Here is a 17207-nt window from a genome sequence, read left to right as displayed (position 1 = left end):
ACACCCAAATCAATAAGCAACAGTGGTAACATAATTTCTGTGTATTATAATTACACTGTGTGGTATAATTACGCCCAAATCAATAAGCAACAGTGGCAAATTTTTTTTTTCAGATGCCAGTAGCTATTCAGAAAGGATTGGTGGGTTCACAGTGTGGCTGACTATTATCCTGTGATTGTGTGAAATCACTTTCTGCTACATCTGGAAAATTTCATAATCGGTTTTACTTTGTTTCAGTCAGAGTTGTCCAATTTGAACCATAACCTCAATGAAAACATGCTCACAAATTAATGCCAATATTTTACCCTGGACATGGTTTGAACAGGTTGCTAGGGATTTCTCCTCTCAAAAACATTGCCTACAGGTTAAGATACAAAAATTGAAATGTGGCAGGAAGTTTATGAACATAATAAAATGGTAATTGCCAGCACTTTCACTTCCCACACTGCCACATTAGGGGTTGTTGCTTCAAAGTCTCTGATCCAGATCATATTATGTAGCACAGTATGCCAGTGCATTCATGAAGTAAGTCTGAGCCTCAGTTTAACATTATATTAGCATTCATCAGTAGTAATTTAAAGACAAATGACCACCCATTTACTGTCAAGATACAGGTTCTCATTTCAGCTTTTTTTTTTTTTTTAAGGGGGTGTGGGGGTGGAGGGGAGAAGAGAAATACCCGCATATAATTCTGTACTGAACACACAGACGACTAGAAAAATTTTCAGTTTCATGTTGCATTGCTCTCAAAACCATTTAAAACCAGATGCACATCTTTAACTGATACCAACAAAAGATTTGCCATTATACTTTTTTTTTTCCATACAATACAGATTCTCACTTGTGAGGGCTAACAGAAAATTTTCTCTGTGAATATTGCCATTCTTTGATTTTTTAAATTTTATTTACCACCATCCCATCCCATTTTTTCCCATGAAGATGCCACAGAATGAAAAAAACAAACAACCCAAAACACAACAAACAAAAACAAAACAAACTAAACATAATGATAGGCAGTAAATCAAAAGGCATAATATCTAAATTGAGGTAGTGCCTTGGACTATGCAAAAAAGCAGCTTGTCTCTATCACTGTTAACAAGCTCCACATGCACATCATTTCTAAAGTGCAAGAACTGCCTATGAAAGCCGTCTCAGCTCATGAGGTAATCATTGCGTATATAGTTGTACAAGATATCCTTTCAGGAAAATAACATTGGGTATTTTCGATGGTTTGCGAATGCATAATTAATGCACCAAAAGCTGTGAGCATTTTGTAAAATAGTGTGTGCATGATTGACAGTCTGTATCCTTATGATGAACTGTGGTGGAACTGGACCACGGTTCATGGACAGCAGAAATAAGAAATCTATGATGTAGATTGGGAGGGATTCCATCTCCAAAATAATGATTATCAGCGATGGTTTTGTGTGCAAAGTGTGTGAGTGGGCACATGGTTGTGTGTTTTGAGGGAGGGAGGGTTTGCATGTGTATAGAAAACTACATGCTTACGCAATTACTGAATGTGTTGTCTGTGACAGTAGAGAAACACAGCAATGATCAGAAAAAAAAAAAAAAAACCAGAAGAAAGAAAATGCAGCACCATTAGCATGTCACGGTCAGTACACAGTATCTCTAATGAGATGACATGGTTTTGTTAAACTTTCATCTGTTGCGTGATAAGCATTGCTTGGGTTGATAAAAAGAGGAAGGGAGATGCTGAGTAATGATAAATCTCCTTGTCACCAATAAAAAGGCATGGATGGAAAAGCAAGTACACACATTAACCATGCAAACACACACTATACCTTTTTGCTTAGTAACATCTAATGAAGTATTAACTGTCAAAGTAAGATACTACAGCAGTTACAAAGATGTGGCAAAAAAAAATGTATGTTAAAGGATGAAGAGCTCGCTTGACAAGAACATTTTAAAAATAGTATTTTCATCATTTAGTAATTTCGATATTATTTGCTTTGTAAGGACATTTTCACATTTGCCACTGTAGAACAAAAATCTCTACAACTGCATTATAGTATGGACAGCAACAATTTAAATAAACATGCATTGCATGAAACAGCATGTTAAAATCAAACAAACATGACATGTGAAGAAAAAAAGAAAGCGGGTTTCTCTTGTTTGTTTGTTTGTTGTTGTTTTTAGAGCATAATGAGAAACTAGATATCTATGGAACACATTTAATATTTCAGTAACACAAAAGCATGTCCCCATTTTTCAGTTTCATGTTCAAGGCACATCAGCATCTCTTGTTCAATAGACCATTTCATCAGAACAACTAAATTCATTATAATACGACATACAATCTGTACCATCATCATCACACACAAGTTGGTTCAGTCGTTTGCAACATAATGATAAACATGTATGATTGTCCACTTCACCTGACCTTGCTTGTTTATCTATCAGCAGTGTATAATAACTGGGTGCATACAAGGACATTTGATTATGACTGCATCAATGTTTTATGCATAGACCTGTGGAACAAGTTAGCTGACACCAAATAATAAGCACGCTGCATATTCTTTATTTCCTTTTTAAGTATTGCATACAGTTAGTAATGTCAAGAGAGAACAATAAAAATGGTACTAGCATTATTCCTAGCAGTTGAAATTTTCCAAAAATGTACAAGTGACATATTACAAGAACACATACCAAGACTAAGGCACATCAAATGTAGCATAAACATCTTGCTTTGCTACATGTAACTTCCTTTCATATTTCATACCCAACACACACAGTTTGCCTGGTTTCGGTTTCAGCAATGATTGTTAAATGCACACAGACATCAACAGTCAAGGATACAAGATGGAAACTGTGACAACAGTGGTGAATAATTCCTCAACTGCTTGCGAAGAAACGTATCATTTTCACAAGACTTTCCTCTTTCTTATAATTCTCGTTGCTGTGTTTTCCAGTCAAGAAAGAAGGTTGTAATCTGAAGGGTTCAGTGAACACAAAGCAGCTGTCATTTAAAGGGTCAGCCCTGGACTCCCATCTGCCTGAGCAAATCTCTAGTGAAAACGCAGAACTTTGAAGTCAAGCCTACATCCACGAGGCTTTGTATTGTAGTTTATTGTCTGTGCACATGTACAGCTTCTCAAATTGACAGCAGAGTATCTGGACATGGACAAAGAGATTCCATCATCCCTAATACTGCCAACACCACAGAGAAGCAGAATCATTCATCCAGTGAGAATTTGGTTCCCACACCACTGGCCTCCATTTGCTTGCCGAGATTCAGACACTGATTAGTTTGAATAGCATGCAGTTGTTAGAAACGAGATGCACACAGTGAAAGGAAATGAGTATTATGTATGCAACTTGACAGCCGATTTGTCACTGGTGAGCATATTTCACAAAAAGGAGCTCTCCACACAGATGGGAAAGTATGCTGTTGAATGGCTTCAAAACCGCCTGCAGACTTGACTCTGATCTGTCTTCTCATCCTTTCTGTCTGGCCAAAGACAGCGTGGAATACTTCCACACATCAATGAATCACTTGTCACTATGCAACATGACCACTTCAAACGTACAGACTACAGTCATCAGCAACTGACTGTTCTCCACATCATATTGTAACTCTATGCAACACATTCTCTTCCATCGATCACAGAGAAGAAAATGGTGTTCTCTCCCCTGTTCTATTGCCCAATCTTCACAGGGTGCGTTGTGCGAGGCCACTCTTGTCAAACAGCTGGAGAACTGGACAGTCAGTGCACACAGTGATCTTTCCAGTATGCTGGGCTGCCACCCTGTCCTTTGTGACACTGATTCATTACTTTTCCACTGCTGACACTGAAAGCTTTCTAGAAGCCTGGCTTTGACATGCAACACCCCTGGCTGCTCACTTGCTTCATGCCAGCTGTGGCCATCTTTCCTGAGAGAACCTTCCACAGTGTGAGACAGTGCCAGACTGATGCCAGCTTCCTTCAGTCAGGTGAAACAATGGTGGCAGTAGGCGCTGTGTGCAGGCAGTGATGAACACATTCAGATGTCAGTTCCATGGTGAGATTCACACCAAAGTCTCCTGTTCCGCATCACCCGCACCGCTGTTCCTTCCTGCAGTGATTTCCTGCCAGTGGCGCCACCTCTCTCTCTGCCACTCCGGAGAGCCCACAGCGGGGCTGGCCCCATCGTCATCATCACTGCGTGAAGAGCTAGTCAGCATACCTCGGCGTCTGGAGTCAGCGCGGGACCCCGAGTTGTTGGAGCGCCGTGGGGGCTGTGGAGAGGCGTTTTGTGAGGCAGGTGGGGTCGGCAGTACCCAGTGCCCAGAACTGTCCGAAGCGTGCCCCCCTGATGACGACAGGTAGCTGCTGCAGCTGGCACTGGAAGCTCCACTGTTCTCCCGCAGGAAGGCAGGCTTGGGGATGTTGAGGCTCCCTGTGTAGGCTTCTGAGTATGGCCTCTCCCGACCCGTCAGATGGGCGGAGAGAGGTCGTGGGGCTGCGGCCTCCTGACCCCTCCGCCTTGAGGACTCTCGAAGCACGACCTCTGGGCTTTCCTGTGAAATGGTGACCACGGGCGGACGGGGTAGAGACCCATACCCAGACCCTGACCCTGACCCGGGGTCCAGCTTGGGGGGTGAGAAGGGACCGCTGGGGGAGTCCTGAGGGCTGGGCGAGTGCGACAGGCGTTCTGCCGCGCTGTCCAGGCTGCTGACACGCTGGGCTGGGCTGAGGGGGTGGGCGTGGTAGGTGTTGGCCCGCTGTGGGGGGTCCGTCCAGGGATCTGCACTGCGGGAGGGGCGCAGGGGCTGGTGAGGCACTGTGGCTTTCCTCCGCGTTAGCAGCTGCAGCAGGTCGGCGTCGCTGTTGGCACTGTGGGGCAGGGACTGCGTCACCTCGCTGTCAGCCTCAAACACACTGCACATCGACTCTGGGTCTGGCTCAATTCTGAAACAGTGAGAGTTGGGTTTTTTTTTTTTTTAAATGGATCTCGGTATTAAAATTAAAAGCCACACCCAAGAAACCACCATGGTTAGTGCAGCCCTCTGATGACTGGGAGGGTGTGGGTTCAACCCCATCAGCGGCATGAATTATAGGATTTTTCTGTCAGTGGCTGGGTCACTACCCAGAACTGAGTGTGCTGTTGGCTCTAACTGGAAGCTTGATTTCACACTGCTGAGTGTTAACCACTTCATGGATGTGTTTTTTTGAAGTGTTGCTCAAATTTCCTGACCAGCGCTACAGAAAATGAAGTAATAAACAAAATAGAATACAGGACCTCACCACATACAAAGTTTAGTAACCCCAACTGGTAATACATTTAATTTATTTTCTGATTTTTAGTGAAGGGCTACCCCAGTAAAATTTTCTCACCTTGTTAAAACTAGCATGCTTTGTGATCAATATTTACAGGAACATTATCTCCAAACCTCCAAACCTTTTGTGTAGATGTGCAGAGGTGGACAACTTTCAGACCAGGTGGTGTTTATGCAGAAGCATGCGACATACCTGCTAATAATGGGTGCAACAGCTAAGTGATAAGGTTAAAACATCAGACTCTCAATCTGAGGGTCCTGTGTTTGAACCCCAGTTGCAGCACCTGGTGGGTTAACTCACTCAGTACGGCCAGTCCTCTCTTCTCTTCTACACAGACTCCTCGGATGTCCAGTGTGTGTCTGAATGACCCAACCTTTAGCTTCTGTCGTCAGAATTGTGGTATTCTTTGTCAACATTCACGTCTTCAGTATAAGAGCCTTCCGCTTGCAATATTTTGATGACGGTAATTGGGGTGAAACGCTGTTAACGTCATCTCTTACGCCGTTCGTATGGAAAGAGTTAATGGTGGAGAATTTTCCAATCTCCCAGGTCAACAAATGTGCAGAACTGCAAGTGCCTGTCACCCCTCTTTGTGTGTATATGCATGCAGAAGATCAAATACACACATTGAAACATCCTGTAAACCATGTCAGTGTTTGGTCAGAGTTATGGAAATTTGATCATAATCAGCATGTACAGCCCCCAAAATGGACTATGGATGCCTACGTTGTGGAGAAAAAAAATCATCATGCACATAAAATCCCACTTGTATGTATATGAGTGAACATGTAAGTTGCAGACCATGAACACAGAAGCATAAGAAGAAAAGAAGAAGCAGCAGCAGCAGCAGAAGAAGAATAAGGAGAAGAGGGAAGAAGAAGAAGAAGAAGAAGAAGAAGAAGAAGAAGAAGAAAAAGCAAAGGAAGAAGAAGAGGAAGAAGAAGAAGAAGCAGAAGAAGAAGAAGAAGAAGCAGAAGAAGAAGAAGCAGAAGAAGAAAAAGCAGAGGAAGAAGAAGAAGAAGAAGAAGAAAGAGCAGAAGAAGCAGCAGCAGCAGAAGAAGAAGCAGAAGAAGAAGCAGAAGAAGAAGAAGAAGAAAAAGAAGAAGAAGAAAAAGCAGAAGAAGAAGAAGAAGAAGCAGAAGAAGAAGAAGAGGAAGAAGCAGAGGAAGAAGCATGCCTGTCTATGAGCAGAGCGGTCACTTACTGATTTTCGTTAGACAGGCGGCGCAGAACCCGGTCCAGGTTTTCATGGTCAGCCTCCATCATCAGCTTCAGCACATCGTCACGCTGCTCCGCGGAGATCTGGAGACACAGCGTCAACAGTGTACTGTTCTGTTGCTGCACCAGCGACTAACCATAAAAATGAAATAGAATAGAATAGAATAGAATAGCATATGTCTTTTATTACCAAGTGTATTTGTATTTGTTGTATTTATATTTGTATTTCATTTTATCACAACAGATTTCTCTGTGTGAAATTCAGGCTGCTCTCCCCAGGGAGAGCGCGTCGCTATACTACAGCGCCACCCCTTTTTTTTTTTTTTTCCCCTGCGTGCAGTTTTTTATTTGTATTTCCTATCGAAATGGATTTTTCTACAGAATTTTGCCAGGAACAACCCCTTTGTTGCCGTGGGTTCTTTTATGTGCGCTAAGCGTATGCTGCACATGGGACCTCGGTTTATCATCTCATCCAAATGACGATACCGGGGTCACAAGGAATATTGGGAGGGGATAGTACATAACAAGGCACGAACGTAAATCGAAAATCATACACAAACACAGATACAGTAGAAATTAGGATACATACAAGTGCATATCAATATAAAAACTTGTGCATACTCAGCACACACACACACACACATGCACGCACACACACACACAAACTCTCTCTCTCTCTCTCACACACACACATGCACGTTTGAATAGAAGCTGCATAATACATGTGGATGGGGCTGATGACTAGATTTTCAGGTAGATGGTTGTTGATTGCACAATTCTATATGTACAATTATGCACACACACACACACAGTGTTCCACTGCACAGTTTATAAATGAAAGAGATTTGTCCCCCCCCCCCCCCCCATCCGACCAACCCTCTTCATCCTTTCTCTTTTCATGACCACCACACAACAGATGCGAGTGACAGAACACTCACTCACCTGGAACAGCTCAAAGTGGTTGTCGATCATGTCCTTGATGACCCCGATGACCTCTGAACTCTGCTCAGCCTGCTCGGCGCATTCGGCCATGAACTGTTTCTCGTTGACGGCACGCGCCCGGTGCAGGATGTTGGGTCCAAACAGGGTGGCCAGGTTGTGAGAGTCCATCTTGTTACCTGCAATCTGGAGCCACAGAGAGAGAGAGAGTCAAGGTTAAGCGCAAATACTTACTGTCATCTTAACCTTCACTGTGTGTTGGGAAGGAAGGTGGTAGAATTGTTAACAAGCTTATCTGCCAATACAATGTTCATGAAGGTTTGGGTTTGAATCTCTACCGGTATCACCCTTTCTGTGTGGAGCACGCACTTGGCACGCTGTTAATTTAAAGAACCCACAGCAACGTAAATTCTGCAGAACTTAGCTCTGATAGGTATACAAATAAATATGCATGCACTAGGGCCCTGACTAAGTGAGTTGGATTATGCTGCGGGTCAGGCATTTGCCTAGCAGATGTTAGGAAGGCAGTGGCATCTCCTTGAGATACTGAAACTGAAACATAAATTAATTATTCACCCACTTATTCCCATGCTGTGGGTCTGTCAAGAGAAATACTTGCCACAGAGTCAGTTCAGCAGCAGTGCTTCCCAGTGTGATCCACATTATTTTGGAAGGGGAATGGCAGGTGGGGGTGGGATGCACACAAAACGCAAGGCTGACTTCATGAAACATGGCATCAACAATAAGTACATCCCAGACTTTTTCGTTAATTTACTTTGAAATCATCTGAACTGCAAGAATTCTTCATCATTAAAAAATGTTTTCAACGACCCCCCCCCCCCCCCCACTCTCCCCCTCCCCCCACTATAACCTCCTTCTCCCATGAACACACACTCACCTCTCGGCCACTGGAGTCTACAGTGTCCTCGGAATGTCTGTGGACGGTTGCCAGGAAACGGAGCAGAGACCACAGAGTGTCGCGATTGGCAGGGGGAAGTAACGTCAGCAACAACCGCACCGCCTCTGCCTGGGTTTCTCTGTCCTTGATTTCTGTGGAAACAGGATGCCAGAAATGATGAATGACCGAATGATTGGAAACCGCCTTCACCACCACCACCACAACAACAAAAAAAAAAAAAAAAAAAAGAAAAAGAAGAAATAAAATGTTGCAGACACTTGATATTAGCACTAACCGATGATCATAAATAACTCACACATACACCTTTGTGCATGCACGCATGCATGCACGCACACACACACACACACACACACACACAAAAGAACGAAAAGAATAACCATGCTGATGGAAACTACACAAATGATGATGATGATAATGTTATTTTAGTTATAATTGTATTTGAAAATTGAACTCACACTAGGACTGTTATAAAATAACAACAAAAATAATATAAATCATCCTTGTTCATCAGCTGCAACTCTCACTTTCACATGTATCTTTGACTGGACTTTTACACATATGACAGAGTTTTTTCCCCTGTCATACAAGTGATATATACCGGTATATATATATATATATATATATATATATATATTTTAGATATTCATTTCTTGTTTTTTCATCTTTTTTTTCCCCTTTTTTTTCTATTTTTTTCTCAAGGCCTGACTAAGCGCGCTGGGTTACGCTGCTGGTCGGGCATCTGCTTGGCAGATGTGTTGTAGCGTACATGGATTTGTCCGAAAGCAGTGATGCCTCCTTGAGCTACTGATACTGATGCTGATACTCCACACCAAAAGGGTTAAGATACCAGAATGTCAGCACACATGTTGAACTGGAAGATCAGACAAACTGATCTCCACCAGACACCACAACTGGGATTTGAATCTGGATCTCTTGGACTGAAAGTGCAAGTTGCTCCATCAGGATAATATTCTCATTTCAGTGACAAATAATTTCAACTGACTCAAAGTTTTGTTTTTTGTTTTTTTTGGGGTTTAAAAAATTTTTTTTTTTTTTAATCTTCAAAATCAACCCAACATTGCATGGCATCCCTGAACAAACTTTGACCTTGAATGGTGGGGTCTGGGTACTAGTCCTGGATCAGACAACAAACTGAAGTTCAGTGTCCATCTTGCACTTAGTACACATATGAGAACTACATTAGAGTGGTCTATAGTACATAATGTAGAAAAGAAAATCCGCAATACTTTGATACTGTCAAAAATACACTTGCAGATAAGTAAATAATGTAGAAAAGAAAATCCACAATACTTTGATACTGTCAAAAATACACTTGCAGATAAGTAAATAATGTAGAAAAGAAAATCCACAATACTTTGATACTGTCAAAAATGCACTTGCAGATATAAAAAAAGGGGGGGGGGGGGGACACTTTGATGATAAGCACTTCCAGAGGAAAGCAGTCTGAATTTCACATACTGAAATCAGTAGCGCCAGGAAAATAATTCAGTCCAGTCTTCAGTTCATAATTCATACATGATATTCACGAAGGAGAACCAATAACTTTTATTAAACAGGGCAGGCTTAAGAAAGACCATGAAAAAATCCTCCCCTGATCCCACACACTCTGCAAGCACTCTTGGAAAAAAACAAAAAAACACACACAAAAAACCCTGCCCCCTCCCCAAAAAAACAACTTTAGTCTTTGTCCACAAGGAAAAAAACATACCATCCAATAAAGGTGGTAAGCGCGTGATCAGATGCAGAAGACAGTGAAAAGGGGAGGAAGAGGAGAGGAGGAGGGGGTTGTGAGGGCTAGCAAAGAACAGGAGAAGCAGTCACAGGTGAGTGTCTCACACCGAATAAAGTACAAGATCAGCACTCTACGTTATAGATGCATTCACAAAACTGCCCCTTCCTATCTCTGCGGCTGCCTTCACCTCTACACTCCATCTCGCTCACTACGATCGGCTTCGGATCCACTCTGTTTACGCATACCCAGATTCAAACACTCGACTGTTGGCCGTCGTTCTTTCTCTGTTTCTGGACCTTGCGATTGGAATGAACTCCCTCTTTCGCTTCATCAAGTCTCCACACTCAGCTCTTTCAAGTCTGGCCTTAAAACCCACCTCTTCCCAAAATAGCTTCCCTTGCCTACCCTTCCTTGTCTTTAGTTACTACAGTTTTAGAGTTATGCATGCGTGTGTGAATGACTGATGCGAAAGCACTTTGATTTGTCTCTGCACAAGATCCAGCGCTATATAAATACCATTATTATTATTATCATTAGTCTGAATGCATGAGTGGGCACCTCCAGGCTACAGCGAAGCACTTGGGTGAACACAGAATAATACGTGCCCCTCAGACTGCTGACTGTCAGAGACATATGATTCACCTGTTATCGGGATTCGTCTGCCCCTCCTCACCACAGGACCACCCACTGTGGACAAAGGGGGTCTACATGTCTGTGTTGTATCGGGTAAGGATGACTGTCTTCAGGCGATATGATCAGGACACTGACAGACTCTTTGTTTGAGAGGTAGCGGAGGAGGGAGTGGGGTTGGAGGGGAAGGGGCAAGCAGGGGATGACTGATGTTTTTGATGTTAATCACTTTTGTTCTAAGAGAGAGAGAGACAGAGACAGACAGAGAGAGAGAGAGAGAGAGACAGAGACAGAAAGGGACTGTGCACTTGTGTCACTGTGTATTTGGGAGTGTATGTATAAATACACAAATATCTTGGAAGACTGACAAAAAAAAAAAAAAAAGAATTTTCTTGGGGTCAAGAAACTGAGAAAAACATGCATGGCCACACACAACAACCAACTGACCCACCCACCCCATCCTTTACACACACACACACACACACACAACACACAAACACAGTGACAGACAAAGAAAGCCCCATCCCCTGCCCAAGCCAACCCCACCACCCTCTACTACCCCTCCCCGCCACCCTTGATGCCAGAGTCTCCCTCCCCCCTCCCCCCACTCACCCCAGGGAACATCACTCACTGCGGGTGGTGACGAAGGGCAGGTAGAGGTCCCTGGTGAGCAGGGGCTCGGGGAGGTCCCTGAAGAACTCCTTCAGGAGTGCGCCCACGTCGTGAGCTTTGTGCTCCGCCCCCAGCTCCACCTCCTTCCCAGAGTCAAACTCCTCTCGCAGCTGGAGGGGGGGAAAAACAATGAAACAAATAAGAAGAGGAAAAATTGCTCTTGAACAACAATAACAAAAACAAATATATATACATATACTGTACTCCTACTGTTACCTTGAGACAACTTTCACAGCTTGAAAAATATTTTTTTAAACACTGTGCTTAAAAAAAAAAAAAAAAAAAAAAAAAAAAAATCATACCCCATCCCCTTTTCAGAATCTAACTCATCCAGCAGCGAAAAAAACAAAACAAAAAAAAACAAAATATAACAACATATATAATATCAACTAAAACGTTTTTTTGAAAATTGTGTATTGAAAGAGAAAAAAATACTCCAACCCCCCAAAAATTGAAAGTGTGTGTGTGTGTGTGCTCTCTCAGAGCTAAAAAACAAGCAGGTTTTTGAAAAATCTAGTTTAGAAAATATTTATTGTACTCCATTCCTTTTTAGAGTCAAACTCCTCTCGCAGCAACAACAACAACAAACAAACAAACAAAAAAAACCCCCACCAAAAACAAACAAACAAAAACTGCCGAAAATAAAATAACATAAAATAAAATGAAATAAAAGTTCATGAAGATTGTATTTAAAAGAACATTGTACTCCACCTCCTTCCCTGAGTGAAACTCCTCACAAAGCAAAAAAAAAAAAAAAAAAAGTTTTAAAAAACCTTGTTTTAAAAAAAAGCTCCATCATATTAGAGTTCAGTGAACCCATAAAAATGTATCTAGAATGCAAATTAAAGTTTATTTCAATGCGCACACTTGCAGCAAAAAGAAAACACAAGAGTTGGATTAAAAAAAACCCAAAACCCCCCCCAAAAAAACTAGCTTCATTGTCTCTCTCTTCAAACCAAATATTGCTCTCATTGTCTTCACAAATAAAGGGAGAGAGAGAAAGAGAGAGAGAGACATAGAGAGACAGAGAGAGACAGAGACAGAGATATACAGAGAGAACATACAATGTTATATCAAAACAGATGATGTGCACTCGTTATGAAAACAGCCAGTTTTCACTTACCTGTTTCACTCTCTTTTTTGAAGAACCAACACGAAATATTCCCAGAACATGAAGACCTGAAAAAGAAAGAAATTTATTCATGATGTATACATGTGCTCTAAGAAACACACACAGACACACACACACACACACACACACACGGATAACATGATGACCTGAAACATTTTTTTTTTTATTATTCATGATCTCTCTCTCTCTCTCTCTCTCTCTCTCTCTCTCTCTGTCTGTGTGTGTGTGTGTGTGTGCAAAAACACAAACACATGCAAAACACACACACACACACACAAACGCACAGTACACACACACACACACACACACACACACACTTCCACCCCCCCCCACCCCCACACACACAAACACCCCCACCCCCTGACACCCACCCACCCACACACACACTCACCCCACCCACTCCACCCACCCTTCCCACACACACTCACCCTAAACCCCCATCCCTAACACCACCACCCCCCAAGCCCCCCCCCACCCCTTCACAACAACCAACAACCTAACCAAAACAACCCACCCACCCACACACACACACTCCCCCCCCAACCCCACCCACCCTCCCCACACACACTCACCCTAAACCCCCATCCCTAACACCACCACCCCCCTACCCTACCCCACCCCACCCACCCACCCACACATACCCCTTCACAACAACCAACAACCTAACCAAAGCAAGCCTCACCATGGGTCTCCAGATGCTTGAAGCAGGCATCCCCCCAACCCCCCCCCCCCCCCACACACCCCTTCACAACAACCAACAACCTAACCAAAGCAACCCACACACCCATACACACACCCCCACCCCACACACCCTCCCCACACACACTCACCCTAAACCCCCATCCCTAACACCACCCTCCCACCGTACCCCACCCCACCCACCCACCCACACACACATACCCCTTCACAACAACCAACAACCTAACCAAGGCCAAGCCTCACCATGGGTCTCCAGATGCTTGAAGCAGGCATCCACAATCTGCGGCACCTGCGGCGTCGACCCCACGGCCTGCGAAGCTGCCGGCCTGTCCCCCGGTGCGGCCTGCAGAGTCAGCGCCTCGATCAGGCTGGAGCTGGTGTTCCGACTGCTGTGGTCAGACTCCGACAGCGAGTCCGAGCTTGCCGCTCTCTGAACATGACGATAATAATGATGATGATGATGATAGTAATCACGATGAATGATAATTATAGTAATGATTATAATATTGATATTATTGAAAACGAATTTTGAAAGAAAATAGTAAGAAGAAGATGAAGAAGACGAAAAATGATGATGATGGAAATTTATATAACACCTGTATCAGTAGCTGAAGGAGGTGTCACTGCGTTCGGACAAATCCATATACACTACACCACATCTGCCAAGCAGATGCCTGACCAGCAGCATAACTCATTATAATCATCATCATCATCATAATTATAATGATAATAATAATCATCATCATTATAATAATAATAATAATGATGATGATGATGATAACAACAATAATGTTATAGTGTGCAGGTAGTGTACCCCCCCCCCCCAGTCAGGGATGGGGCAGGGGAGACAAATGTGGGGTTGGTGCTGGTCACACTGCCTGCACACTAGATAACACCAAGAATAAGAATAATAAATAATACTGATGATGATGACGATGATGAAATTTGATATGGCGCCTTCCAACCCTCAAGGCTCTTTACAATAACTGCAAAATACCACACCAAAGAAACTATTACATGTTAAGGTGTATGACACACAAAAAAAGAGATAACAAGTAAGATCATATCACACAAACACACAAAGAGAAAGAGGACAGATTTCCCTTCAGTCAAACACTTTTAGTTCAAAATTTCCTAGTGACAGGTTTGTATGTAGGTCACAATATCATGATTGTGAGTATTTCAGCATTACATGGCTTTCCGTATCTGCATGTTGGCGATTTAAAAAAAAAAAAATTCATTTTTGCAACAGTTTTTTTCCCCTTTTGTTTTAGTTTGTTTCAGTATGAAGACACAAACACACACTTTTTGGTTAACCCTCTTGCATTCACTCCAGCAACAACTGAACACAATAAAATTTTACCATGAGCTAGAGATATGTATGAATGCAAGAGGGTTAAGCTGCCCTGGATCCTAACTGCAAAACTTTCAGTCACTCCTACTCATGCAATATATACAGACAGAGGTTCCAGAAATCATACCTACAGAGGTACCAGACATAAACACAGGTTCTAGATATATACACAAGGTTCCAGAAATCATACCTACAGAGGTCCCAGACATAAACAGAGGTTTTAGATATGTACACAAGGTTCCAGAAATCATACCTACAGAGGTCCCAGACATAAACACTAGTTCTAGATATATACACAAGGTTCCAGAAATCATACCTACAGAGGTCCCAGACATAAACACTAGTTCTAGATATATACACAAGGTTCCAGAAATCATACCTACAGAGGTCCCAGACATAAACACTAGTTCTAGATATATACACAAGGTTCTAGAAATCATACCTACAGAGGTCCCAGACATAAACACAGGTTCTAGATATATACACAAGGTTCCAGAAATCATACCTACAGAGGTCCCAGACATAAACACAGGTTCTAGATATATACACAAGGTTCTAGAAATCATACCTACAGAGGTCCCAGACATAAACAGAGGTTTTAGATATATACACAAGGTTCCAGAAATCATACCTACAGAGGTCCCAGACATAAACAGAGTTTCCAGATATATACAGACAGAGGTTCCAGAAATCATATCTACAGAGGTCCCAGACATAAACACAGGTTCTAGATATATACACAAAGTTCTAGAAATCATACCTACAGAATTCAAGATATATACAGAGGTTCCAAATATATGCAGACAGGGGTTGCAGACTTACCCGTGCTGAGTCGTAGCCAGCCGCCATGCTTCCATTTTGGGCGCCATTGTCCATGGAACCCTGCGAGGAGCTGCTCGATTTCCTGTGAACAAGCAAACAATACAGCATGCCCATCACTGAGTTTGGAAATGGTTTGCCTGTCTAGGTTGTTATTTCACAGTTTTCATTATATTATAAACTGGTGGTTTTCGTTTGGGCGTTGTGTTAAATTACAGGTCCTTTGAACAACAAAATTCAAATGTGATAATCTGTGTCAGTATTTTTGTTTTTATTATTTTTGTTTGTTAATAAACTGGCTAGGTCTGTTCTTCAGTGCCTTGCTTTTTTCCTCTGTTTTTGTTTGTTTGGTTGGGGTTTTTTTTTGTTGGTATTTTTTCCAAGTCTTCTTCCTGTTTTATTTATGTGGGTATGGAGATGAGGTTTCAAAGTTCATTTTCCAACAGATCTGTCATCCTGCAGTTTTTCAGATTCATGCACGCATGTGTGTAAACCTGCACACACACACACACACACACACACACACAAATAAGTATGCTGTCACCACACAAACACACATGTATATTATACACACCCATACCTGAGTTAAAACATACCTGTCCACAACCATCACCCCTCCTGTACAGATATTATATCCCGTCCCCCCACCCCCACCCCCACCCCTGTGTGAATCCCCTCATGAGAGTGTTTGTTAGAAAGGGAAGAGAGAATATGAGATCTCTCTCTCTCTCTCTCTGTGTGTGGGGGGGGGATGTGGGAGGGGGTGTGGAGGTGTAGGATGGGGTGTGTGTGTGTACTCAACATTGTAATGGGTCAGAAGGCCTTCTACAATAAAACATTTCTGAGTTCCGAGTTCTGAGTTCTGTGTGTGGGTGTGTGTGTGTTGGGTTGTATTTTGGGCTCTGTTGAGTATACAGACGTTTCTGCAGGTGTTTGTTGTGGGTGGGGTGGATCTGCAATGATTACATCTTTCACTCACACTCGCACACACAGGTGCACACATTCACACACACACAAACACACACACACACACACCAGTGCATGATGCATTCACACACACACACACACTCACACACCGGTGCACAAACACACACCGGTGCACAAACACACATACACACACACAAATCCCAAAATACCACCACCAACAACAACAAAGGGAGTTACCAAACTCATACACCAAAATAATCCAACAACAACAAAAACAACAAAATCAAACAAACAAAAAAAAACCCAAACAACAACACAAACACACAAAAAATAACAACAACAACAACAACAAAAACAACACCAACAAAACCCCACAAAAAACAGCCGGAACAACAAAAGGAATGAACTACCTGGTCCGTCGAGGGGACAGCAGCTGGTCGGAGCTGTCGGTGCGCGAGGAGTGGAGCAGGGTGGAGGGGGCGGAGGTGGAGGGGGCGGTGGCCTTGGCCCTCCTCCTCTTGGTCGCCTCCCTGTCGTTGGCGATGCACCGGGACAGGGGGATGCCGAACACCAGACCGCCCGGCTTCACGTCTGGTGAACACCAAACCACCATCACCATTGCCACATCAGTCAGTCCGGCAGCGTTTTGCGTCATCATTGTCGTCATCATCGTCATCGTCATTGTTGTCGTCATCATTGTCATCACAGTCATCATTATTGTGGTCATCATTATTGTGGTCATCATTATCGTCATCATCATCGTCAGTATCGTCATCAGTGTCATCAACATCGTCATCATTGTCATCGTCGTCATCATTGTCATCATCTTCGTCATTGTTATCATTGTCACCTTCACAGTCATC

At 42.9% G+C, this 17207-nt stretch overlaps 1 protein-coding gene across 1 annotated transcript in view; it reads right to left on the bottom strand.

The window, feature by feature from the left end:
• Positions 1–650: 650 nt before the first annotated feature.
• Positions 651–17207, bottom strand: part of LOC143298629 (uncharacterized) — a 116641-nt gene continuing 100084 nt past the window's right edge. The window contains exons 5-13 of the mRNA XM_076611509.1: positions 16755–16935; positions 15421–15502; positions 13488–13674; positions 12537–12592; positions 11373–11523; positions 8338–8489; positions 7443–7625; positions 6487–6584; positions 651–4913 (exon numbers count right to left, since the gene is read on the bottom strand). Coding sequence (XP_076467624.1) covers positions 4031–4913; positions 6487–6584; positions 7443–7625; positions 8338–8489; positions 11373–11523; positions 12537–12592; positions 13488–13674; positions 15421–15502; positions 16755–16935 — 1973 coding nt within the window. The 3' untranslated portion in view covers positions 651–4030. The remainder of the gene's footprint in view (positions 4914–6486; positions 6585–7442; positions 7626–8337; positions 8490–11372; positions 11524–12536; positions 12593–13487; positions 13675–15420; positions 15503–16754; positions 16936–17207) is intronic.

Source organism: Babylonia areolata, chromosome 24 (assembly GCF_041734735.1).
Source record: "Babylonia areolata isolate BAREFJ2019XMU chromosome 24, ASM4173473v1, whole genome shotgun sequence".
Classification (NCBI taxonomy): domain Eukaryota; kingdom Metazoa; phylum Mollusca; class Gastropoda; order Neogastropoda; family Buccinidae; genus Babylonia; species Babylonia areolata.
Note: the sequence above shows the minus strand (reverse complement) of the source record. Positions and strands in the feature narration are given on the sequence as shown.